The 25884-nt window shown below is 50.4% G+C and overlaps 1 protein-coding gene across 1 annotated transcript in view; it reads left to right on the forward strand.

Annotated features, from left to right (window-relative positions):
- Window positions 1-25884, forward strand: part of CSMD2 (CUB and Sushi multiple domains 2) — a 273933-nt gene that overhangs the window by 215048 nt on the left and 33001 nt on the right. Inside the window, exons 35-50 of the mRNA XM_053964332.1 lie at window positions 538-662; window positions 3365-3461; window positions 4482-4586; window positions 6872-6990; window positions 8083-8152; window positions 10497-10613; window positions 12138-12347; window positions 15023-15211; window positions 16927-17104; window positions 17689-17834; window positions 19005-19085; window positions 20071-20184; window positions 20726-20914; window positions 21518-21664; window positions 22459-22647; window positions 25242-25427. Of these exons, the coding sequence (XP_053820307.1) occupies window positions 538-662; window positions 3365-3461; window positions 4482-4586; window positions 6872-6990; window positions 8083-8152; window positions 10497-10613; window positions 12138-12347; window positions 15023-15211; window positions 16927-17104; window positions 17689-17834; window positions 19005-19085; window positions 20071-20184; window positions 20726-20914; window positions 21518-21664; window positions 22459-22647; window positions 25242-25427 (2262 nt within the window). The remainder of the gene's footprint in view (window positions 1-537; window positions 663-3364; window positions 3462-4481; window positions 4587-6871; window positions 6991-8082; window positions 8153-10496; window positions 10614-12137; window positions 12348-15022; window positions 15212-16926; window positions 17105-17688; window positions 17835-19004; window positions 19086-20070; window positions 20185-20725; window positions 20915-21517; window positions 21665-22458; window positions 22648-25241; window positions 25428-25884) is intronic.

Below are 25884 nucleotides of genomic sequence, written 5' to 3' on the forward strand. Positions count from 1 at the left end.
GTAAATGAATGAAATGTAAAAAAAACTTCTTTAAAACCTCTTGTGGTTCTGTCCAGAGAGGCTGTGGCTGTCCCATCCCTGGAAGTGTCCAAGGCTGGACAGGGATTGGAACAACCTGGGATAGTGGAGGGTGTCTGGGTGAAGGGATTTGGTGATCTTTAAGGTTCCTTCCCACCCAAGTCATTCCATGATTGTCTGATAAAATACAAAGCCCAGCCTGGCTGTGAGTAAGAACAGTTTAACCCCGAATTCCAGGGAATTGACATTTTTGATCCAATACTCTTGTGACATCTGGGACAGCATCTCAAATAAATCAGATCTGGGTGAAAGCTGCTTTCACCTCCTCTGAAGGAGAGCAACTCCTGAAGATCATCCTCGTGTGCTCCCCACACCCGAGGAACGTGCCAGAAGTTGCACCAAAAAAAAAAGTTACTGGAAAGAGGATTATTCCTATAAATTTCATCCTTAATCTTGATTCCTTGTCATTTTAACAATGTTTTTAGCAAAGCCAATTCCTTCTTGCTTTCCTCGTTGCAGTGCCCTGCGGGGGGAACCTGACAGAGAGGAAAGGAACCATCCTGTCCCCAGGCTTCCCTGAGCCCTACCTGAACAGCCTCAACTGCGTGTGGAAGATCACAGTGCCCGAGGGAGCAGGGATCCAGGTACAGCCGGGACAGACAGGAGGACACTCGGGGTCTGCTGCTCTCAGAGGGGCCACGCGCTGGGAAGTCGCTGCTGGATTGATGTGGAAATCTCTGGAATCAGGCATTCATTTACAGCCAGGGTTAGGCAGGGATTCCTTGGTGATGTTTGTGACCAGGCAAGGGCTGGAGCTGGGCCAGGGGAGGGTCAGGTTGGATTTAGGGGAAGGTTCTTCCCCCAGAGGGTGCTGGGCACTGCCCAGGCTCCCCAGGGAATGGGCACAGCCCCGAGGCTGCCAGAGCTCCAGGAGTGTTGTCAGGGAGGCACAGGGTGGGATTTGGGGAAGAGCAGGTCCCTCAGTGTGACCCTTACTCTGGCACAAAAGAGGAGGAATTTGGATTAAATATTCGGGAGAAGTTTTTTATTATGGTTGTCCAAGGAGGCTGTGGATGCTCCAACCCTGGAAGTGTCCAAAGCCTGGTTGAGCAGAGCAAGGAGCAGCCTGGGATAATGGGAAGTGTCCCTGCCCACAGCAGAGATTTTGGGACAAGATGAGCTTTAAAATCCATCCCAACCCCTTAAAATTCCCACGGGGAAAAAAAAAAAAAAGCCCTTGGAGAAAGGTTTTGCCCCCCAGGAGCTGAAACAGCTGCAGGGAGGGGTCTCAGGGCACCCCCAGGGAGGGAATGACCCCGGAGCTGGAGCTGGATCCATCCCGGCTCCACTTCCTTTGGGTTCTCCACTATTAGCTCTTAATTCCAGCATGGCTTTACCCCCTTTTTGCACAACAATTAAAGGTTAAACAACTGTAAATCAGGGAAGGAGGTGAAATTGAAGCTTTCTTGGTAGCAGCACTCAGGAGCAGGATTTTTATGTAATCAGGGTAGGAGCTGGCATGAATTATTCATTCCCGGAGCAAACCTTCCTGAGTGAATTAATTTATACACGTGGCAGTAAATAGATGCAGATCCCTTGTGAATCCACATGTCAGACTAGAATTAGGACCTTAAAAATGTTTATTCCGTTAAGCTGGAGGAGGGGGGAGAGAGAGGAGAATAAATAATTTAGGCGGTGTAAGAGCAAACAAAACGCTCATTCTCACTCCACTTCCAATAATGTAAATCACAATAGGGGTGTAATGAGGCAGGAAAAAAAGGGAAAAAAGGGTCAGTGGGAGCAGTGATGGCTCCGTGGGGGGTCACTGCGATTCCTGCTGGGTGAACTCCGCTCACTTTCTGCTAAAAAAAATACTTGGGAGGAACTTTAAAGCCGGTTTTATTACCCGGAGTAAATCAAGGATGAAATGGGTTTAAATGGCTGAAGTGGGGGGGATTGATTTTTTTTTTTTTTATTTAATTTACTTATTATTTTTATTTCCAAACGGAGGGTTTTGATTTGATGTTCGGCAAGGCAGAGGTAAGTGGAGAATTGGGGTGGATGAGGAAATCAGGGAATAAGATTTGGGGAGAAAGGGAGAGGGTTCACACATGAGTAGTCAAAGTTTGAGGGCAGTGAAGTCTCCTCACTGCTCATTTTTCCCAATTTTCCAGCACTCTCCTTGTGTGGAGCCAAGCTGTATAACTCATTTATTCTCCTGATTTATCTTTAAGATTCCTTTTGAATTTGGGAGGTTTTTTGGTGGGTTTTTTTTTGTTTGTTTGGCTTTTGGGGGGATTTTTTTGTTTTGTTGTTTGTTTGTTTTGGGGTTTCGTTTTGGTTTTTTGTGTTTGTTTGTTTGATTGTTTTTGTTGGGTTTTTTTTGTTTGGTTTGGGGTTTTTTTTTTTGGTTTTTTGGTTTTTTTTGGGTTTTTTTTGCCTGTCAATTTCATTTGAGATACCCAATGTTGGAAAATCTCACCCAGACTTTACAGATTAAATCTGGATTTTCCCCAAAACCGGTGGCTTCTGCTCAGATTTTCTGCCTCGCCCTCACCCCATTCACCAAACTTGGGTTTTTAATGGGACACTGAAGGCTTTGAACTGCCAGCATTTAGGATTTAGGCAAAATCCCTGTTAATGGTGATCCTGGCAAACAAAGCTGTGCAATTCCATGGGAAGCCTCACTCAAGCAGAGCTGCTTTTGGGTATAAATGCAGATTTCTCAGCTCTGCTTTTCTGTATAAATGCAGATTTCTCAGCTCTCCGGATGTTTCTCATCCGAGGATTTGTGTTGATGCTCCAACTAATGGAGTCAAGCGACTTCCTAAGGCCTCCAAACCTTGTGGGGCATGGCAGGGAAAGGTGAAATCTGAAAATGCAGCTCGACTGATTCCACTAAAAAGCTGGGGAACAAGGCAGGAGCTTGATTGGATTTTTAAAATCCTGTTGTTTAATGTGAGGCGGTTTTGGGGTTTATTTTATCTCCGGGTTGCTGCTGGTTGCTCTCATTTGTAAAGGCTCAGAGTCTTCAGGGATTTCTCCAAAGAGGGGGGGGAAAAAAGGCTGGGATTCTCAGCAGCTGTAAATGAGCTGGGCAGTTCCAGGAGCTCTGGAGCAGCAGCAGAAAACAGCATTTCTGTTTGGGAATTTGGGGGGAAAATAGCTGGAAAATCTCAGTGGGAATGGTCAAAGGCAGAAGTGTCCAAATTTTGCCCATGCTGAACCCCCAGAGTGTGTAAACTCAATCACTGACCCTTTAATTGCCATTAATTTGATTTATTCCCATTATTTCAGGAATCGTGCTGTTCATTTTTTTTTTCCTTTGTTTTGCTTCTCTCTGCAGATCCAGGTGATCAGTTTTGTCACGGAGCAGAACTGGGATTCCCTGGAAGTGTTTGATGGAGGAGACAACACAGCCACCATGCTGGGGAGCTTCTCTGGTACGTGGCACTCGAGCCCACCAGTTCCTGCCTCGTTTTATTCACCTCACAAAATTAAACTTAACTGCATCAAAAGCTAGGAATAGATTTAAAGGGAATCATGTGCTCTGTTGGATTGAGAATTTCAACTCCATCAGCCTGTGGGAAGGGATGAGAGGGAGCCTTAAACACAAAACCAGAGGGGTTTTATTCCTGGAAATGGGAATTCCCTCAGCTCTGCTGGGATGTGAGGCCACCACACCTGGCAGGGTGACCTGACCAGCCCAATGTGCCTCAGATTTGGGAGAAGGGCTACAAAACAAACTGTATTTTTCCTTGGACCTGAGGAACTGTGGCTTTTAGCAGAGCAGGGAGGAGCCAAGGTCCGGGAGCTTTGAGAGGCTTTCAAATGCAGCACCGCTGGCAGAACAATGGCCCAAAACCTCGTTTATTTTTCAAATGTGCCCGAAGTGCCCTGAGCTTGGCAGGAGAAGGGTCTGGGATGGAACTGCCTTGTCCTGCTGCTACAGCAGCTTCCAGGGAATGAAGGAATCCCAAATTCCTTGTCCTGCTGCTGCAGCAGCTTCCAGGGAATGAAGGGATCCCGAATTCCTTGTCCTGCTGCTGCAGCAGCCTCCAGGGAACGAAGGAATCCCAAATTCCTTGTCCTGCTGCTGCAGCAGCCTCCAGGGAATGAAGGAATCCCGAATTCCTTGTCCTGCTGCTGCTGCAGCCTCCAGGGAATGAAGAAATCCCGAATTTTCCCGCACCTGTGCTCCACCCACTGTTTCCCACCCCTTGGTGCTTTTTGTCTTGTCAGTGGCCCAAGCTCCACAGGCTGAAATCCAGGAGCAGCCACTGGAAAGGCCCTGGGTATTTCTCAATTGGCCTCATTAGAAAGAACCTGATCAAAACCAAGAGGAGCTCGTTAAGTTGAAAGGACTTTGTGTTGTCAGCCTCTCCTGCCGCAAATCTCCGAGGACGAGGCGGAGGAGGAGAGAGATCCTCTCCACTGCCTTTGTGCACCTCTTGTTTTGCCAGGAACCACGGTGCCTGCGCTGCTCAACAGCACTTCAAACCAGCTCTATCTGCATTTCTATTCCGACATCAGCGTCTCCGCTGCCGGCTTTCACCTGGAATACAAAAGTAAGAGCAGTTCCAGCCTTGATCCCGCAGCTCCTGGGAGATGGGGAGGTGCCAGCGGGGCTGGAGAAGTGGGAGAAGGAGCTGCTGTGGCTCCCTGCTCCCAGGGAGGGAGTGATAAATGGAGAAAAGATGGAGCAGAGGGGTGGGATGACCCTCATTGTGCTCTTGGTGGCACCTTTTTGTGTCTGTGTGGTGGCACAAAGGGATGAAAATCCATGGGTGCAGGACTGGGATCTGGGTTTGGGAAGTGCTGCTTGCCAGGGGCTGGCTGAGACTTCAGCTCTTGGCATTCCCTGCTGGAAACAGCAGGCAGGCCTGGACACATCCTCATCCCAAAAATCCTAGCTGGAAGGGTCCTCAGAGGTCACTCCTGCTGGGGAAAGCAGGGTCAGAACAGAGATAAAACTGGATTTGCGCATTTTGATGGAGCCTCAGCTTGGAAAAGCTGCGGGCAGGGGGCTGCACGAACCCCCTGGGCAGCCTCTGCTCACAGCCTGCCCTCCCAGGGGCACTGCAGGGCTGCTTCCTGCTGGCCCTGGGGCTGCTGGCTGCTTCTGAGCCCGGCCCTGCTCTCGGGAGCCCAGCCACCTTCCGCTGCCGTTGGGCTCTTGCCAAAGCTGCAAATGGATTTTTGGATGGTGCAGTTCATTCTGTGAAGTGGCCACAGGAATGCTGGCCGAGGAGCCACATCCCTGAAGGGTCCAAAGCCAGCTTGGAGCAGCCTGGGATGGTGGGAGGTGGGAATTGGGTGACTGAGGACCCTTCCCACCCAAACCAGTGTGAGATTCTCTGCACTGGCACAGCTGGGACTGTGCTTTCGAGCCAGCCAGCACTAAACCTTCCAGGATTTGCTGCCTTTACTCACTGAAACCTTGTCCATTATTGAATCCAGAAGGATTACAGGCACCACAGGACTGGGAGAGAAAAAATGTGCCCAGCCTGTGCTCTGGGAGCTGCAGGAATCCTCTTGCTGTGACTCTGTTTCTTCTCCACCTCTATTCCGATCAATAAATCCTTTGAGCACCCTCGTGCAGAAATCATGGCCAGGTTTTTTCATGAGCCCGGGGATTATCAGCCCTGTCTGTTCCCTTGGCTGAGGAAATTAATAGGTGTTGATTTTCAGGGCAGCTGGAAATAATGTGATTTCTGCTCCGTTTGTACAATTGGAATCTCCCAGCCCTGAGCCCTGGGTTTTTTCTGTGTTCCTTCTGGGAGGAAGTTGGGAGAGATGAGCTAAAACAGGGGAGGAAAACTCAGGTTTCTGCCTCACTGTGTTACTCGGGCTGAGCTCTTACCTCTGCATGCTCCAAAGCCGGGAACAATTTGGGACTGAGTGAAAGCCACTGATGTGAAGGAGAAGTTATTTAAAGCCATTTTCCCTCCTGCCTCTCTGAAGGTCAAGCAGAGCGGGGAGGGAAGCGTGACTGGGCTTTAGGAGGAGACTCAGCCCCTCCTCGCTCCTTTCCTCTTTTATTTTTCCCCCTGCCTGGGGCTCTGTGGGGCTGGAGCAGAGCGGGAGCCCTTGCAGGGATGCAGGAGGTTATCGAGGAGCGGCAGCTGCCAGCACGGGGAGGGAGGGAGGTGCTGGGAGCGGGTGTGAGGAGCCTGCAGGATTCCTTTCATCTCCCTGGGCTGGGAGAGGGGAGAGGGAGACGAGGGAAGGAGAGGGGAGATGGGAAAGGGAAGGGAAGGGAAGGGAAGGGAAGGAAAGGAAAGGAAAGGAAAGGAAAGGAAAGGAAAGGAAAGGAAAGGAAAGGAAAGGAAAGGAAAGGAAAGGAAAGGAAAGGAAAGGAAAGGAAAGGAAAGGAAAGGAAAGGAAAGGAAAGGAAAGGAAAGGAAAGGAAAGGAAAGGAAAGGAAAGGAAAGGAAAGGATAGGAAAGGAAAGGAAAGGAAAGGAAAGGAAAGGAAAGGAAAGGAAAGGAAAGGAAAGGAAAGGAAGGAAAGGAAAGGAAAGGAAAGGAAAGGAAAGGAAAGGAAAAAGGGGAAAGGAAAGTGGGGAAAAGGAAAGGGAAAAGGGGAAAGGGAGGGAGAGCCCATCACCCCACACGAGATGTCACAGGTTGTTAATTGGGTTTGCAGCTGGATATTCCGAGCTGTAAATGTGGGGATGGAATTGGGCTGTCCGTGGAGAATCCAAAGGAAACAGAATTTCCCCACCCAGAGTCCGCGGTGGTGGTTGGTAAACGGGAGCGGGGTAAAACAAGAAGCGTGTTCCCATCCCTCCAGCCCTCAGCACAGCCCCATCCCCACTCCCTGAGCTCCCACATCTCCCTTTTCCCCACAGCCGTGGGCCTCTCCAGCTGCCCGGAGCCGGCGGTTCCTGGGAATGGGCTGAAGATCGGCGAGCGCTACCTGGTGAACGACGTGGTGTCCTTCCAGTGCGAGCCCGGCTACGCCCTGCAGGTACCAACCACGCCTTCAGCTTCTGCTCTCCCCTTTGCCAGGCTCTGCACGGCCTGGGTTTGTGACCCCGAACTCCACCCAGAGTGCCAGCAGCTCTGCTCACAGCCCAGGCACACAGAGCAATCCTTCTGCAGCCCCAGAGCCCAGCACAGCGCTGCAGCTTCAGCCCCAAAAGTGCGAACAGCAGGGGATGGAGGAGAGCAGCCTGGGAGGATGGGGCTGCTCCGCCTGGAGCTGGAACTGGGCAATGAGCCCAGCATGGAAATGGAACAAAACTTCTAAAAAGTGTAAAACTCCTGACTCAGGGTGTAGCCAAGGCCGGGCTCTTGCACTGCCCAAGTAAAGGCCTTTTAATAAATCCCTGTTTTATTCCTTTAGCTCTGTCCAGCCTCTGTTCCAGGGAGCCTCTTCAGGCATCACCAGAAGGATTCCAGCTCTCGATATTCTTTGCACATCTATTTGTACCTCTGTTGTTGTATTTGTGGCCAGTCCCAGCACTTTTCCCTGCCTTTTCCCAAGGCAGAAGGACAAAACACATTCCAGAGCTCCAAGCTGGGGGTCTGAGGTTCCTTTCCTGTCTTGGTTCTTCCAAGGTTGAAAGCAGCTCTTGGAGACACATTTTCATCAACAAAGTTTAGTCCCTGTCTGAGGGGGAGGATTCAGAGATGGTTGAATTACCTCACTATTTATGTCTGTAATTGGTGATTTTTTTGTCAATTATGCTAATTTGCTAAATTTGTGGAACTGTAAATTTGTATTCACCTCCCTTGCAGGGGTGGGCATTCTATGGACATTTTTCCACATCTCCCCTTGGACTCCTCCGATAAAGACCAGCCTTTAGATTACCTCCTACACTAATATTAGCTCCAAAGATAATATCCAAGTGTGAAAGATTATCTCCAAAGCCAGTTGTTTTATTTCTAGATTCTTTAAGGCATCACTTTTTCTGGCACCCCAGACGTGACAGGCATCTCCCTCTGGATCAGATCCATCTTGCAAGGATTTTATTTTCCCTGCCAGGACAGGGAGAGGCTCTCCCCCTTGTTTTCCATCCACCCCCCAAACCCCTGTGTTGTTTTTCCATCCCTGCAGGGCCACTCCCACATCTCCTGCATGCCGGGCACGGTGCGCCGCTGGAATTACCCTCCACCCCTCTGCATCGGTAGGAAATCAACTTCTTTCTACCTGGCTGATATTTATAACATTTCCCCCAAAAAAAAACCAAAAAAAAAAAACCCACCAAAAAAAAAAAAAAAAACCTAAAAAAAAAAAACCTAGAAAAAAAAAAAACCAAATTAAAAAAAAAAAAAAAAACCAAGGATAAAGAGCTGATTTAGAGAAATTCAGGTTGGTTCTGCACGTGTGAGAGAGTGTGGGAAAGCATTGGTTGCCAGGGAAATTGTGCCCGAGAAGTCCCCGTGGGCTGCCTGGAGTGCTTTGTTTTGGATGTTAGAGATGTGGCTGTGGCACAAAATGTGAAACGCAGAATTGTCCCCCCCTTCAACACAAAACCATTCACGAGGGAAAAGCCTAAAATTTCCTCGTGCTGGAAGCAGGTTGGTTTTATGGCTTGGGGTTTTTTTTTCTATCTTTATTTTTGTGGAATGCAGCTGATACCACCAACGCTGCTGCTTTCACTGGGGCCTGGTCTCTCCCAGGATCCCAACGTGCTGTGCCCACTCTGCTGCCCAGCAGGTGACCACAGGTCACTTGTCCAGGTGCCTGTTTGCCCTCAGATCTGTTCAGATGTTCAGGCCTGGAAAGGACTGGACATTCCACTTTCCCTCTAGAAGAGGCCCTGGAGGTGAAGGGAACTTGCAGGAGGTTTTTAAAATTATTTTCAGTCATTTGCTTTTAGCAAATGGAGATGTTTAATATTCATATTGCACATTTCGCAGCTCTGAGAGAGACATTTATGCATTTAATAGCTTTAGTTAACAGTTATTTTGGGCTCCTGCTGTTCCAGCTTACATCATTTGGCTTTAAAGTAATTATAAGAGCCAACAGTTCTTTTATCTGATGATCTGCAGGCCAGGAATAAATAGAGAGATGTTTCCAGGAGAATGACTGAGCTAAAGGACCCGTTCCCTCGGGAGCTGCTCTGAATGGAAGCAGAAGTCCTTGGGCTCAGCTGGGAGATCCCAGCATGGAGGAGGATCCAAAAGCTGGCGAGCAACAAGTTTGGTTCTTTGAATCAGCACCAGCCTCCCAACCCAGCAGGATTTTGGCTGCTTGGGCTGTGCCTGGCTTTTCAGCTCCCTGGCAAAGGTCAGGCAGCTGCAGGGAGGCAGAAACACAGATCTGGAGCCAGGAGTGACTGTCACCTTTGTGGGTGTGACAGTCCTGGGGCTCCGTGTCCACCAGAGCTCCTGCTCCAAGCACACTTTGCAGCCGTGCTGATTTTCTCCTGGTCTACTTCCTCCAGCTTCTGGGCCTCTAAATAATTCAGAAGCACTTCTATTAAAGAGCCATCAGGAGGAAAAAGAAAGAGAAATCTTCTGGGAGAAACCTCGTTAGGAGCAAGTCCGGGGTAATGAGATATTGGCCAAAGAGCTTTGCCTGGCTGTCACAGCGTGTTAGGAGAACACCGGGCTGGATTCAGCTGGGTGCTGCTGCTGGGACCAGGTGGAGGTCATCCAGATAAGCATGAGAAGGTGCTGTCAGTGTTTAAATTTCACGTGGTGCCTTCTGTTAACATATTTTTGGGCTGTCGTGGCTGGCAGTCGGCCGCAAACACTCCGTGCTGGATTTATCAGTGACGGACTGCCCAGAGATTGGCAGCTGGGGCAGGAGAAAAAAGAGGCTGGAGTCAAAATAGGATCACTCATGTCGCTATTGGATGTGAAATGAGTACACACAAGTTTAAAAGAGAAAAAGACTACGTTTTATTCAAACATCTGGTGTTTCTAGAATTCTAAAGGTGACTGTGGATTGGAGGATGGAATTACCACCTCTCCACAATCTAAAGATCCATCAATTATTTCTCTCCACCCACTGAGAAATGTGTAAACTATTTTATTTACGCATGAAATTGTGTGGGAACTCCGACCCTTAAATATGTAAATATAATTAGCAGGTTAAAGAAGTTTTATGAGAACTTTAAAACTTTCAAAAGAACTAGAAAAGAAAACTTAACACTTTTAAAAATTAGGGCAACATAGCTTCTTCACCAGTCATTTTTCGAGCTGGTCAAGGTTTCAAGCAGGTGCTGGTGCCTGGTTTGATGCCTTGTCAGTGGGCAGAGCAGGTGTCCATCCCCTCTCTCACTGCTCAGATCTGGCCCTCCCTCTCTGGATCCCTGGGCTCAGTCTTCATCTCCAAAGGGCAGGAGAAAGGCACATCCATTCCTGATGTGACCATGCCTGGAAACTTGGTGCTGGTTCCTTTTTCCCAGCTGAGTCTTTAAATCCTTGATTTCCCATGGGCCTCACCCAGACAGACCCCTGAGGGATCCTGGAAGGGATCCTGTGACTGGATCCTGGCCATGAACCCTGTTGGTTTTCCAGCCCAGTGTGGAGGAACAGCAGAAGAGATGGAAGGAGTGCTCCTGAGCCCAGGCTTCCCAGGAAATTATCCCAGCAACCTGGACTGCACGTGGAGGATCCTGCTGCCAGTGGGGTTCGGTGAGAGAGCTGCGTTTGGGTTGGTGCTGTCACAGAAGAGGGGGTGAAAAATCAGAGAATCCCTGACTGGTTTGGGTTGGGAAGAACTTCAAGATCATCTCATTCCACCCCCTGCCAAGGGGGTGCTCCAAACCTGGTCTGGGACACTCCCAGGGATCCAGGGGAGGCCACAGCTGCTCTGGGCAACCTGAGCCAGGACCTCCCCACCCTGCCAGGGAGGAATGGCTTCCTAAGCTCCACTCCAAAGCTCCTCTGTGTCAGTTTGAAGGCACTCTGTGTCCCCAGGGCAGTTAAAGTCCTGCTGAATGCCCAGGCTGTCCTGGGCTCTGCAGGTGGGCAGTGCTGGGCTGGAGATCGGAGCTGGGGTTGGGATTGGGATTGGAACCAGGGTTAGAGCTGGGGTTGGAACCAGGGTTAGAGCTGGGATTGGAACCAGGGTTAGACCTGGGGTTGGAACCAGGGTTAGAGCTGGGATTGGAACCAGGGTTAGACCTGGGGTTGGAACCAGGGTTAGAGCTGGGATTGGAACCAGGGTTAGACCTGGGGTTGGAACCAGGGTTAGACCTGGGGTTGGAACCAGGGTTAGAGCTGGGATTGGAACCAGGGTTAGACCTGGGGTTGGAACCAGGGTTAGAGCTGGGATTGGAACCAGGGTTAGACCTGGGGTTGGAGCTGGGGTTAGTGCTGATGTTGGTGCTGGACCTGGAGCTGGGTTTGGTATTGGGATTGGAGCCAGGATTGGTGCTGGTGTTGCGGTTGGTGCTGCTATTGGAGCTGGGGTTGGTGCTGGTGTTGGGGTTGGAGCTGGGGTTAGTGCCGATTTTGGGGTTGGAGCTGATTTTTGGGGTTGGAGCTGGGGTTGGTGCTGATTTTGAGGTTGGAGCTGGGGTCGGTGCTGATTTTGGGGTTGGTGCTGATATTGGTGCTAGAGCTGGAGCTGGGTTTGGTATTGGGATTGGAGCCGGGGTTGGTGCTGATGTTGGGGTTGGAGCTGGTGTTGGTGCTGGTGTTGGGGTTGGTGCTGATGTTGGGGTTGGAGCTGGGATTGGTGCTGATGCTGGGGTTGGTGCTGGGGTCAGTGCTGATGTTGGTGCTGGAGCTGGAGCTGGGTTTGGTATTGGGATTGGAGCCAGGGTTGGTGCTGATTTTGGGGTTGGAGCTGGTGTTGGTGCTGGTGTTGGGGTTGGTGCTGATTTTGGGGTTGGAGCCGGGGTTGGTGCTGGTGTTGGGGTTGGTGCTGATTTTGGGGTCGGAGCCGGGGTTGGTGCTGGTGTTGGGGTTGGTGCTGATTTTGGGGTTGGAGCTGGGGTTGGTATTGGGATTGGAGCTGGGATTGGTGCTGATGCTGGGGTTGGAGCCAGGATTGCTGCTGGTGTTGGGGTTGATGCTGATGTTGGGGTTGGAGCTGGGATTGGTGCTGGTGCTGGGGTTAGTGCTGATGTTGGTGCTGCTGTTGCAACTGGTGCCAGTGCAAAATCTCAGCTGCAATTTTAGATCCAATCTCCTCCTTTCCCCCTCTTCCAGGTGCCCACATCCAGTTCCTGAACTTCTCCACGGAGCCCAACCACGACTTCGTGGAGATCCGGAACGGGCCCTACGACACCAGCAGCGTCATCGGGCGCTTCAGTGGCGCCGAGCTGCCCGGCTCCCTCCTGTCCACCTCCCACGAGACCACGGTCTACTTCCACAGCGACCACTCCCAGAACAAACCCGGCTTCAAGCTGGAGTACCAGGGTGAGGAGGGACAATCCTGCCCTCGGGGGCGCTGCTGCTTGAGTTCATTCCGCGGTTGTTGCGTTAATTGCGTGAGGGTTTAATCCAAATGAGTGGAAAGGGGTTACAGGAAGGCCGTGCTTAATCCTGATAACTGGGATCTGTCCCCCCCACCCCAGCTCCAAGGGCAAGGAACAAATGTTCCCAGAGTGCCCTGTGGCACTGAAATGCCTTGGAATTCGTTCCAGCCAGGTTCACTTGGAGCTTGGCTCGTGGGCAAGGGGAAGAGCCCTCGGAGTTTGCTTTGGAATGTTGGAGCTGCTTTTCCCTCTCAGCTGAAGTCCAGGCACGTCCTGAGCTCAGCCTGCCGCAGGGTTGGGTAAATAATGAAGCAGCCAAATAATAGAACAGGGCTGGCTTGGAGAGCTGGGGTGAAAGGAGAGAAAGGAGCTGTTAAAATAAAGTTTTAATCCTCAGTTTCGGGGGTGATGGGGGATGAAGGCGTGTTTTCCCCAGCTGGAGTCCTCAGACATCTCCCCTGTTTTGAACATGAAATTTTGACCCTCAGCTCTGCCTTCTCATCCTTGGAAACCTTTTGGTCTTCCCTGCCCTCTGTGCTGAGCATGTGGGAATTCAAAGGGTGAAAGGAGAGAAAGAAGTGGTTAAAATAAAGAGGTGCCCTCAGTTTTGGGGGTAATGCTTTTTCCCCAGCTGGAGTCTTTGGGCAGCTCTCCTCATTTGAACATGAATTTTTGGCTCTGCTTGACCCCCAGCTCTGCCTCCACAAATATCCATGGAAACCTTTTGGTTTTCAGGAAAACCCCTGCCCTGGGCATGTTGGAATTCAAAGGGGCAAAGGATGCCAAGGGCAGTTCATGGATTTCACCCTGAACAAAATCAGGAAGCAACCGGGAGCTGAGTGGTCTGGGAGGGAGATCCAAGGAGTGGGAAGGAGGGAATGTGTCCCTCCAGCCAAGGGACCAGCAGGAAAAGCCTCTGCTCGTGATAAATTGAAAGCATTAATTTGGTCCTGCCTGTTGTTCGTGCCTGGGGTGATTCATGGGCTGCTGCACCCGGGGACGGGCGAGGTTTTCTGGGAATTCTCCTGGAAATTGCCACGGAAATGAGCTCCAGCCAGGCTGGCCCCTCATTGAGGATGCAGGTGGAACATGGTCACTGATTGACTCCCATCCCTCATCAGGGCTGGCCACTTTGGGTTGGGAAACAAGATTTCCCAGTTGGAAGTGGAGTGTGGGGTGACTCTGGATTCCGAGGCAGTGGGATGGGGATGGGGATGGAGCTCAGGGCTCCCCTCAGCCTCCAGGCAGGTCCATCAAGGATTATTTCCTTCAATTAAGTTGCTGTGTGAGGAGGAAGGAGCCAAGCACATGTGGGTGAACAGAATCCCAGGATCACCGAGGCTGGAAAAGCCCTCCAAGGTCCCAGAGCCCGACCTGTGTGTGAGAAATGGGTTTATAAAGAATTCTCAAAACTTGATAGAAAGCTTACACAGATTTGTACATCTGTATGCAAACACTGAGAGAAGGTGTGCTGCCTTAGCTGTGGAATAGAGATGACATTGCTGAGAGAGAGATTGAGCTAGAAACAAGCTTTAATGAGTTTTAAAATATGGTCTTATAAAAAGAGCAGATATTTTAGAGGATTAGAGCTATGAAAGATGCATCTCTTGTGTCTCACTATTCATCGAGACTGCTAATGGAATAAAATCTTTTAAAATGCCTCTCAGCTGCCCTGTCTCTGTAAAAGCTGGAAAAACCAGCACCTGTGGCCAGCCCCCCTTGTCACTGAGTGCCACATCCAGCCTTTCCTTGGACACTTCCAGGAATGGGGACCCCAAACCTCCCTGGGCAGTTCCAAGGCCTGATCTTATACCCAAAGTGGAGCGTGGGAGAGCACAGAATCCCAGGATTACTGAGGGTGGAAAAGCCCATCCAGTCCAAGCTGTGGCCAATCCCCACCTTGTCACTGAGTGCCACCTGTGGCAGGGACATTCTTCTCTCTCTCAGGATTTTTCATAGAGGAACACAGAGAGAAAGAAAGAGAAAACAATTTCTATTTCTGCTCCTTATTTTTCACATGTGGAATGTGTTTGGAGAATTGTTTACCTGGGGTGATTGCTTGGTTGGATTTTGGTGAGGATTGTTTGGGGCTGGTGGCCAATCCAACCCAATCCAATCCAATCCAATCCAATCCAACCCAACCCAATCCAATCCAATCCAATCCAATCCAACCCAACCCAATCCAACCCAATCCAACCCAATCCAATCCAATCCAATCCAATCCAATCTCTAGAGAGGGTCACAAGTTGTGAGTAGTTAGATTTGGTAGTTAGAACAGCAGGTTTGTAGTTTTAGTATCTCCATTAAATAGTATATTAATGTATGATAGCATAGTTATCATAAAGAAACCATTCAATTTCTGAGCTGCAGTCACACATCAGCATTTCTTCCCAATGGGTTCACCTGAATTTACAACAGCCACCTCCAGCCCTTCCTTGGGCAACTCCAGGGACTCCAAACTGCCCTGAGCACCCCCTTCCAACCCTTTCCATGGAGAAATTCCTCCTGAAATCCATCCTGCCCCTCCCCTGGCACAGCTTGAGACCGTTTCTCCTTGCCCTCTCCCTTTTCCCTGGGAAATGAAACACAAAACCATTCCACCTTGTGTTTCCCCAGCCTACGAGCTGCAGGAGTGCCCCGACCCGGAGCCTTTTGCCAACGGAGTGGTGAGAGGAGCTGGCTACAACGTTGGCCAGTCCATCTCCTTCGAGTGCCTGCCTGGCTACCAGCTGATCGGCCACCCCGTGCTCACGTGCCAGCACGGCACCAACAGGAACTGGGACCACCCCCTGCCCAGGTGTGAAGGTATGGCCTGGCCTCACCTGGCCACGGCGCTTCAGTGTCGCCCTGATTTTCAAGAGTTTTCCAAAGCCCTTCTGAGTTTACATTCTCGTAGAGAACTTTCCCACACAACTTTCTGTAAACAACCCGTTGTTTTACATTTTTCCATAGAGGCGGAGAAATTTGATGCACAGGTAGTTTGTCCAGTGTCCTTGGAGAGGTGGCACGTTCACCCTCCAATCCACTGGCACCTTTTGAGGACTATAAAAAATTGGAGTCAGAGAAAATAAATTAGTCTCTTCATCGTGACCAAGGCTGTGGTACATCGTTTTTCCTTGTGTCATCTGGTGACACTTCAGCCCCTTGCCCCGGGGCTGGGTTTGCCCTGGGAGCGAAGGCGTGGCTGGGGATGTGCTCTTGGAGTGAAATGCGGTCCCCAGGAGGTATTTTGGTGAACGTTTGGGGCGTTTCGGAGCCAAAGGGCAGCTTCTGATGGGGGGGTTTGAGCCTTGGGATGTGGGTGAGGAGAATCTGTGTGTCTCAGCTCCCTGCTGGAGCTGTTCTTTCTGTGTGACACGGTCCAGGGGCCTTGGAGTGATAATTCCTCGCTGCTTTATTCCCTCAACAACATCCGGCTTCCATTGATCTAGCTCTGATAGATAAAAACAGTCGCTGGTAAAAGAGCCTGGCAGCTCTGAGGACTCTGTGTGTGTCCTGTGTGTCTCCTTCATGGGCATCTCCAAAATGATCCAGGTGGGAGACCCTCAGGACTCTTCCAAGGTGGTTTTTTTTTTTTTTGTTGTTGTTGTTTTTTTCTGAAAACTGTGCTCAGAGGACTCTGCAGGCTGAAGATTTACATTCCAAGCATCCAAACTCACCCAAATTCTCTTTTCCAACCCCCTCGTGGCTGTTTCAGCCTTTCACCCTTCGGGCTGCTGGCTGGAATTCTGTGGGGTTTACTTCCAGAGGGGTTTCAGATGAACCTTTTAAGAAGTTCAGACCTGCTTATTGAAGATTTCCCAGCCCATTTCCCAGGAGCCCCGACCTTTATCCCAGCACTGGCTCTGCAGGAGCTGTGGAAGGAGGGACAGGGGGGTGATATTTGCCCTTTTGCAAGTCCTTGAACCCCAGAGAACACAAAGAGCTGAATCCTCCGCTGCTCTTTCAGTGCTTGTGGCAGAGAGGAATTATTTGTGGCAAGTTAGGCCAAGATCTGGATCTTCCTGTAGCCAGAATTATTTGTGGCAAGTTAGGCCAAGACCTGGATCTTCCTGTAGCCAGAATGATTTGTGGCAAGTTAGGCCAAGATCTGGATCTTCCTGTAGCCAGAATGATTTGTGGCAAGTTAGGCCAAGATCTGGATCTTCCTGTAGCCAGAATTATTTGTGGCAAGTTAAGCCAAGATCTGGATCTTCCTGTAGCCAGAATGATTTGTGGCAAGTTAGGCCAAGACCTGGATCTTCCTGTAGCCAGAATGATTTGTGGCAAGTTAGGCCAAGATCTGGATCTTCCTGTAGCCAGAATTATTTGTGGCAAGTTAGGCCAAGACCTGGATCTTCCTGTAGCCAGAATGATTTGTGGCAAGTTAGGCCAAGATCTGCATCTTCCTGTAGCCAGAATTGTTGCCTTTGTATTAAAAAAAAAAAAAAAAAAAAAAAAAAGGAATAAAAATGGGATACAAGGATGTTTAAGGGGATCTTTTGCTCACTGGGTTTGTGTTTCTCTCTGCTCCCCTGCAGTGCCTTGTGGGGGCAATGTCACTGCCCAGAATGGGACCGTTTACTCTCCTGGCTTCCCCAGCCAGTACCCAAATTCCCAGGATTGCACCTGGCTCCTGACAGTGCCCGTGGGATACGGGATCCACCTGAACTTCACCCTGCTGCAGACAGAGCCCTACAACGACTTCATCACCGTCTGGTGGGTGCAGAGGGTCAGGAGCCTCTCCAAGGACTCATTTTGGGAAATCCTCCTGGCTTTGAAACAGCAGCAGCTGGGAGTGGGATCCCCTTTGCGGGCTGGGAGCTTCCCGGTGTTTTGGAGAAGAGAAATTTAAAAAAAAAATATTTTTTTTTTGAGCTTTCTTTTGATATGAATAAATCAAAATATTATTTATGCGTAATAATGGAGTTTATCAACTTCAGGCAGCCAGGGGAGCTCTGATTAAAGAGTTGGTGGCCAAATTTTGAGCTTGTAGCACTCAAAGTCTGACCTCCAGAATATCCCCGTGTCTGCTGGGCAAACAGGGAGTGAAATTCCTTTGGGGGACAGGTCCTAAATTCCTCCGTTTCTGAGGTTAAAAGTGAAATTTGCATTTCTGATTGTCAGCTGGGAGCCAGGAGAGGTTGTAGGGGATCAACTGGAGCAGGGGGTCAGAAATGTGGATGTGGGAAAGGGAGGATAAAGGAAAGGAGGAGTCCCTGGGCATGGAGAACAGGAGGAGGTCGGGTTCCTAACTTTAAATCCTTGGGAAAAATCAATTTTCCTTGTGTTCCTGCCACCAGGGATGGGCCCCAGCAAACAGCCCCCCAGCTGGGGGTGTTCACAGGCAACTCAGCCAAGAAATCTGCCCAGAGCTCCTCCAACCAGGTCCTGCTGAAGTTCCACAGCGACGCCGCCAACGGAGGCATCTTCGCCATCTACTTCTACGGTCTGTGCTGCCACATTCCTGCCATGGGAAACGTTGGGAATGCTGCTGGGGAAATGCCAAAAAATACCCTTTCACCCCAAGTTTTCCACAGAGTTTTTCAGCCCATGGTTTTTTTTAATTTTTTTAAATGAAGTTTTTCAAGCCATGTTTCTCCACGAAGTTTTTCGGCCCCGGTTTTTTCAACACAAAGTTTTATCAAATCAGGTTTTTGTTTTTTTTTTTTTCCAGGAAGTTTTCCAGCTCAGTTTTTTTCTGGGAGGTTTTTCAGACCAGTTTTTCCAGGAAGTTTTCCAGCTCAGTTTTTTTTCTGGGAGGTTTTTCAGCTCAGTTCTTCCAGGAAGTTTTTCAGGCCAGTTTTTTTTTTTTTCCCCCACTCTTTCAAACGAGTTTCTTCCAGGAAGTTTTTTTTTAGCCCAGATTCTTCCAGGAATTTTTCCAGCTCAGGTTTCCCTGAAAAATTTTCCAGCCCAGTTTTTGCCACAAGATTTTTCAGACCAGTTTTTTTTTTTTTTTTTTTTTTTTTTTCCCCACAGACTTTTTCAGTCCAGCTTTTTGCAGGAAGTTTTCCAGCCCAGTTTTTTCCCACAAAGTTTTGCAAATTTTGCCCTTTTTCACCTTCCCTGAGCACTGACTTGGACTTTGCTCAGGTCACTCTGAGAACTCCAGGGATTTGCAGCTGGAAACATTCTCACTCCTGGAATTCTTTGTGCAAGAAATCATTAATTCCAAGTTAAAAAAAAATAAAAATTGGTGAGTTTTGAGATCCCTGTCCAAAGGATGGGATTCCCTGGATAATTATTTTCATTTATGAGCTGCTGGAGCAGCCTGAGACTCTCCCCGCTGGGAGAGGCCACCAAGATGCATTTCCAGCATCCCAAAAAGTGCTGGTGACATTCCCAAAGGGAAAACACTGTCGAGGAGCACCCAAAATCTTCCTTTTGGGGTGGAAGAAACGTCAGGATACAAATTCCTGCCTGTAGGATTTGCGGGGGGAAAGGCCCGGTTGGATTTTGCCAGTTCTGTTTCGTTTTGAAGAGGGAGGAATTTCCTGGTGGGGAGGGAGGATTTTCCTGGTGGGGAGGGAGGATTTTCCTGGTGGAGAGGGAGGAAATTTCCCTGATTCCATCGTGGCTGCCCTCAGGATGTGCTGCTCTTCCCTTGCTTTCCCAGCTTTCCAGCTTTTCCGCTGCCAGCCTCCCACCATCGTTCCCAACGCCGAGATCATCACGGAGAACGAGGAGTTCAACATTGGTAAAACCTTCCCTCCTCCTCCTCCTCATCCTCATTCCCACCTCTCCAGCTCCTCTTTTCCCTCCCCAAATCCTGGCTTTCCACGAGGGTTTTCCATAGGAGCTCAACATCAAATGCAGCATCCAAGTTGTTCCCGTTGTTCCCAGCCTTTTTCTCCCTGGGAAAATGTTTGGTTTTTGTTTTTTTTTTTGGGGGGGAGAGATTTGAGTCTGTTTGCAATCTCTCAGGAATCTTTGGGAATAATATTTCTCAGGTGTTGCACACGAAGATTTGGAGCCTTTATTCTGCTTTTTGGGGATCTTTCAGGAGGTTTTTTGTGTGTTTGTTTTTTTGGTTTTTTTTTTTTTTTTGTCATCCACATTTTGAAGTGCCTGCAGCCAGGATTTTTCTTGGAGCAGCTTCTCACCCTGGCTGCTCTCTTTGAGGGGAGTCTGCACCTGGAATAATTCCCAAATCTGGTGTGGTGACAGGAGTTTATCCCAGAGTAACTCCAGCATGGCTTTCCTAGCCTTTTCTTTCTGATTTACACCTTTTGTCCCTGCATTTCCCCCTTTTATTCCTGTATTCACCCTTTTTTTCTGCACCTACCCCTTTTATTTCTGCATTTACCCCTTGTATTCCAATATTCCCCCCTTTATTCTGCATTTCCCCCTTTTATCCCTGCATTTCCCCTTTTTATTCCTCCATTTCCCCCTTTATCCCTGCATTTCCCTTTTTATCCCTCTGTTTCCCCCTTTTATTCTTGCAATTCCCCCTTTTTTCCCCCTCTATTTCCCCCTTTTATCTCTCTATTTCCCCTTTTATCTAATTCCCCCTTTTTCCCCTGCATTTCCCATTTTATCCCCCTATTTTCCCCCCTTTATCCCTCTATTTCCCCTCCTACCTCTGCAATCCCCCATTTTACCCCTCTATTCCACCTTTTATCCCATAATTTACCCTTTTTTTTTTTGTGCCTTTCCCCCTCCCATCCCTGTTTTCCATCCAGGTGACATCGTCAGGTACCGGTGCCTTCCCGGCTTCACCCTGATTGGGAACGAAATCCTCACCTGCAAACTGGGCACCCACCTGCAGTTTGAGGGACCCCCACCCACCTGTGAAGGTAAAGCTTCCATAAATCCCACATTTCCCAGCTCAGGGAAATCTGAGGGGGAGGTTTTTTCTTTGTTTTGTTTTGTTTTTTTGGCGCATTTTTCATCCTCGGGGTTAATTTTGCCATCTGCAGGAGTGTGGGGTTTTGGGAGGAGGGAGTGAGACCCACCCTGAGCAGGAATTGGGAGTTCTCACGTGCCAGTTAACAATCCCATGGGATGAGCTGTGCTTCCAGCTTCTGCTCTGACAAAGTTTCCAGGGATTCCTGGAGAGGTTTTTGTGCCTCGGGAGGGTTCTGGTTGTGGTGCTGCTCGTTTTGGGAGAGGTGTGAGCCGAGGCCGAGGCACTGGGAATGGTTTGTTGGCTTTGCTGCTTTTTGCTCCTTTCTTTAAGTGTGACAGTTGTTGGGATTTGTGGGATTTTGGGATTCTCTCAGCCCCAGGGATCAAGGAGTGCAGGGGTCATGCTCTGCCTTGAGCTGGCTCATCAGGACAGACCTCGTGCTTCCATCCTTCCTCTGAAAAACCAGGAATGTTCCTTTCCATCCCCAGTGCACTGCCCCATGAACCAGCTGATGACGGATTCCACGGGGGTGATCCTGAGCCAGAGCTTCCTGGGAAGTTACCCCCACTTCCAGACCTGCTCCTGGCTGGTGAAGGTGGAGCCAGGCTACAACATCTCCCTCACCATCGAGTACTTCCTCAGCGAGAAGCAGTTTGATGAGTTTGAAATCTTTGATGGTAAGAGATTCACCCCTCTGACCTGCCTTCCATCCCAAACCTTCCTGGGGGTTCCATAATCCCATGGCAGTCCAGGGGGAAGGGGCATTCCAGGACCAGCTTCCCACCTGGAACCTCCTGCTGGCCTTCCAGAAGGCTCCTCGCTGATTCCTTGCATAAGGAAATAGCTGCAATTTGATTTTTTGGGGTGGATCTGAAGGATTTTTCCAAGGGGCAGGAGTTGGGAAACTCCTGGGAGAGGGATGGCAGCAGGGATTCCTGCAGGGGATGAGTTGGGAAAGTGGGAATTCTCATCCCTGAAGGCCGCAGGGCGCAGATTCTCCAGGAGTTCTTGGGAATGGGGAGGGGATTCTCAGGATGAACAGTGCAGGCTGTGCTGGGGTCACCATGGGGACCTGAGCTCCTGCCTGGAGCAAATCCCGCTTTCCCTGCGATCAAGCTTCGCTCCTGGATTCCCAGCAGCAGGACGTGAACTCCCCGGGGAGCTGGGAGCTGCCTTCTCCTCGGGGAAATCTCCTTCCTCCTGCAGGGACACCGAGCCCCACCAGTGGCTCCGTGGGCTGCTGTGACTTTTCCCTTCTCCCTGTCCCCTCTTCCTGGCAGGTCCCTCTGGGCAGAGCCCCCTGCTGCTGTCCCTGAGTGGGAATTACTCGGCCCCTCTGACGGTCACCAGCAGCGGGAACAGCGTCTTCCTGCGCTGGTCCTCCGACCACGCCTACAACAGGAAAGGCTTCAAAATCCGCTACTCCGGTGAGTCCCAGCTGCCTCTGGCCAGGAGCAGCTCCAGAGCCAGCAGGATCCATGGAATTCCTGCAGGGATCCAGCTGTCAGGGCAGGAGGCGCCAAGGCAGGGGAGGCACAAAGCTGGGCGCGTTCTGAGGTTGGGAAAGGCAGGGTCTGTCCGGGAGAAACCTTGGAGCTTTGGCTCGTGTCTGAGCCACTCTGGAACAATCGGGAACAGCATTGTGGGATCAACAGTCAGGAGAAATTCCAGGGAGAAACCTTGGAGCTTTGGCTCGTGTCTGAACCACTCTGGAACAATTGGGAACAGCATTGTGGGATCAACAGTCAGGAGAAATTCCAGGGAGAAACCTTGGAGCTTTGGCTCGTGTCTGAGCCACTCTGGAACAATCGGGAACAGCATTGTGGGATCAACAGTCAGGAGAAATTCCAGGGAGAAACCTTGGAGCTTTGGCTCATTTCCCAGCCACTCCTCAGAATCAGGAGCCTGATGTGGAGAGTCATTGATGCCGGGGGACTGGATATTGGGAAAGGTTTCTGGATGAGGCAGTGGAAAAGTCTGTCCAGGCTTTGCTCAGCAAATGAATTAAGGAATATTTAATTACCAGAAATGACTCCTTATTCCTGGAGCTGGGTGAGGCTCAGACCAGAGCCCCGCGCCCCTTCCCCGCTTCGACTCCGCGTTTATCCATCGCTGATTTTTGTTTTTTTGGGGAAGCTCGATGCAATCCCTGAGGGAGTGGGAAGGGAAGGACCCTGCTGCTGCTCACACTGGTTTGCTTTTCCCTGCCCCTCCTTGGCAGCTCCCTACTGCAGCCTGCCCCAGCCCCCAGCACACGGGATGATCCTGAGCCACTCCGGGCTGCGCCCCGGCAGCTCCGTGCGCTTCGGCTGCGACGCCGGCTACCGCCTGGTGGGACACAGCACCACCACCTGCAGCCAGCACCCCCAGGGCCACTTCCACTGGAGGGAAGCCACCCCCCTGTGCCAAGGTGAGAGCAGGGACGGGTTGGGATCGAGTTCCGGGAGTCCCCGGAAAAGCGGTGGAAAAAAAACCAGACAAACAAACAATATTGGAATTCGGTAATTCTGTGTTGAGAACTCTCTCGGGGTCTGGGTGTTGGGATGAGCCCAAGAGTGTAAAAGTCCTCGTTCTCCCAGCCCAGGCAGCCAAAGGAGGAGTCTGAATGTGCAGGGTTGGCTTCTCAAGGTTCTTTATTTTCCCTGATCTAGAACATTCTTTCTCTGTCCAGCAGCTCGGCCATGGCATTCTGTCTGCCCTCAGGGCACTGTTCACATTTTATACCCAAAACTCCGTGTGCCATGGTTACAATAACGTGCCAATGTCTGTCATTGGTGTTGGACAGTGTGTCTGTGCCTGAAACCAACAGAAAAGTGTCACCAGCACAGCAAGACATGGAGGGCAAGGAGAAGGAGAAGAAGGCCAGGACACGCCCAAATCCCTCCAACTTGTCCCTCTGAACCCCATTCTAAAAACCCCAAAATTCTACTTTTCCACCCTGTGTTAATTCAACCACCACACTGCTCAAACCCTTGTGGCTGTAATTCCTCACACAAAGCTGGCAGTTTTTTTCCACGGGCTAAAATGGAAGCCACAGGTGGTTTTGACTTCATGCCAAGGTCCCCGAGCCCCCTGGAGGGTCTGGAGCCAGCCAGGGCAGCCCGAGGGGTGTCCTGGACTCCAACAGGCTCGGAGCACTGAGGGGTGATCCTCGTCTCCAAGGCTTTGGGAATAGATGGCAAAGAGGGAAGGGAATGACCGGGAGCTGGAAAAGAGCAGCAGGGAAAAGGTTGGATTTTCCAGGTGCCCTCTTTTCCCTGGGAGAGCCATTGGTATTCAGCCTGGCAGCCTGTCTAGACACCAGGCCTTGGAGAGGGATTGGCCAGCCCCGAGCTCGCTGCAGTGACACTCCTGTCACCATCAGTGCCACCAGGGATGGGCCTGATCCTGCCTCTGGAGCTGCTGACACCTCTCAGAATTCCAGCGCCTGCCAGCTGCTCTGGGATCCTGCTCCCTGCTGTGGCAGGAGTGGGATAAAAGCTGGGCCTTGCACAGGGAAAGACACAGGGCTCTGCTGCTGCTGCACATTTGTGCTCTCCAGCTCTCACTGGGCTCCATGTCACCAAAAAGTGACTTTTCCTGCTTTTCCAGCCCTGTTTTTGGGCACAGGGACCACTGGAAAGGCGAATGTGTTGGAGTGGCTCAGGAGAAGAGCGTGGGAGCTGAGCTGGGGCAGCTCCGGGAGGGAATGGGTTTGTCGGGAAGCACAGGCAGATATTGGGATCAGGGGTTAGGGCTGTGTCTCCTGGCAGGTTCTGCTCCTCTCCCAGCCCCACAGAGCCTTCAGGAGCTTCCCAGCAGAGCTTCCCAGGTCTCTGGGAAGCTGCTCTTCCCTTGGCATCCCACCCTGTCCAGACAGGAGCAATGTGGATCCCCCTCTTTCCCAGAGCCAGGCTTGGAGAGGGATGGGAACCTCAGGGTGGGTTTGGAGTCACATCTGGATTTGCTTTCCCTCCTCCTCCTCATGCTGCTGGAGAAGCAGATTTGGGGACATTTCCCAGCGCTGGCAGGGTTGGGGAAAAAAGGGTAACAGCATAAATAGCCATGATCCTTGGTGTGTTTTGGCTGTCACCTGCCTGTCCCCTCCCTGCCCTGCCCACAGAGGCCAGGATTCCAGCAGGAATGCTGCAGAGCCTCCCCTCCACCTGGCACCGCTCCTGCTTTTCCATTTTTCCCCCTGAATTCCCCCCCCCTCTACCTCCTCAGCCACGAGGCTAAATTTAGCCTCCCTTCTGCCACACCATGATTACACAATTTGCTGCCTTGTGTAGTGCAGAAGTGCTCCTGGAGAGGGGTTTGGGGTCGGTGCTGCTGTGGGGTGTGAACACGGAGCGTTCCCGCTGTCGGATCCTTTATTTCCACGTGGAAACTCCGAGCACTCAGCTGATGCACCCTGTGGGACAGATGTTATGGGAAATGGGAGCCAGAGCCTCCTCCAGGAGAAACTGGGGTTCAGGGTTGGCTTTGCTGTTGCAAAAGCTGATCCTTTATGAAGGGTGGGCACTCCCCGCAGTGTCTGTAGGAAAGTTCAGGATCTGGTTTGGGATAAAACCACCAGATCCCTGATTATTTTAATTTTTTTTTTTTTTTTTTTTTTTTTTTGGGGGGGGGGGTGTGTTTTTGTTGTCTTGATTTTGAAAAGTGTTAAGTTTCCAAATGTCACGAAATGAGTACACAGAAGCTTGGTACATTTAAAAGGGAAAAAAAAAAAAGAGAGAGTTTTATTTGAACATCTGCTATTTATAGAATTCCAAAGGTGACCGTGGATTGGAAGATGGAATTAGGGTGGAATCTCCAACCACACTGGTCAAACCAACAGTCCATCAATTCTCTCCTCCCACAAAGAATGCAAAAACAATCATTATTTACACGAACGGCGCGTGAGAACTCCAGCAGAAACATGTAAACATCAGAAGGCCGAGGGAGCTTTTATGAGAACTTTAAAAACTTTGGAAAGAGCTGTAAAATAAACAAAATCAAGGCAACGTGTTTTCTCCTTGCCAGCTCTCTCCTGTGGAGTTCCCAGAGCGCCGAGGAACGGGGTTGTCTTTGGGAAGGAGTACACGGTGGGCACCAAGGCTGTGTACCAGTGCAACCAGGGCTTCCAGCTGCAGCCGGGCGCCGAGCCCAGCACCGAGTGCCTGCAGGAGGGAGTCTGGAGCAACGGGAACCAGCCCCCTCTGTGCCTGGGTGAGTGGGGATTTGGGCTAGCCCAGCCAGCAGCGATGCCCCTTTTGGGCCTACCTAAAAAACACAGGCCGGAGAAAAGTGATAAGTAAAAAGCAGTTGTGTTTATTGAATGGTCTTCAGGGGTATTTAGGGCAGACAAAACCACCCCCCCCCCCCCCCAACGAGGGGAAACGCCCAAAATGGGTGTTTTCACACTTTTATAAGTTTGGGCCTGTGGTAAGTACATTTCTCTCTCTCTCAAGATTTTTTATTGAGGTGCACAGAGAGAAATGAAAGGGACAACAATTTTTATTTTTACTTTATGTTTTTCTCTTGTAGAATGTGTTTGGAGAATTGTTTACTTAGAGTGAGTGCTTAGTTAGACCATGGTGGATTGTTTGGGCCTGACAGCCAGTCGGATCCACCTGTGTCTGGGCTCTGGAGAACAGGGTCACGAGTTGTGAATTAGTTAGATATG

The sequence above is a fragment of the Vidua chalybeata genome, chromosome 25 (assembly GCF_026979565.1).
Source record: "Vidua chalybeata isolate OUT-0048 chromosome 25, bVidCha1 merged haplotype, whole genome shotgun sequence".
NCBI classification, from domain to species: Eukaryota; Metazoa; Chordata; class Aves; order Passeriformes; family Viduidae; genus Vidua; species Vidua chalybeata.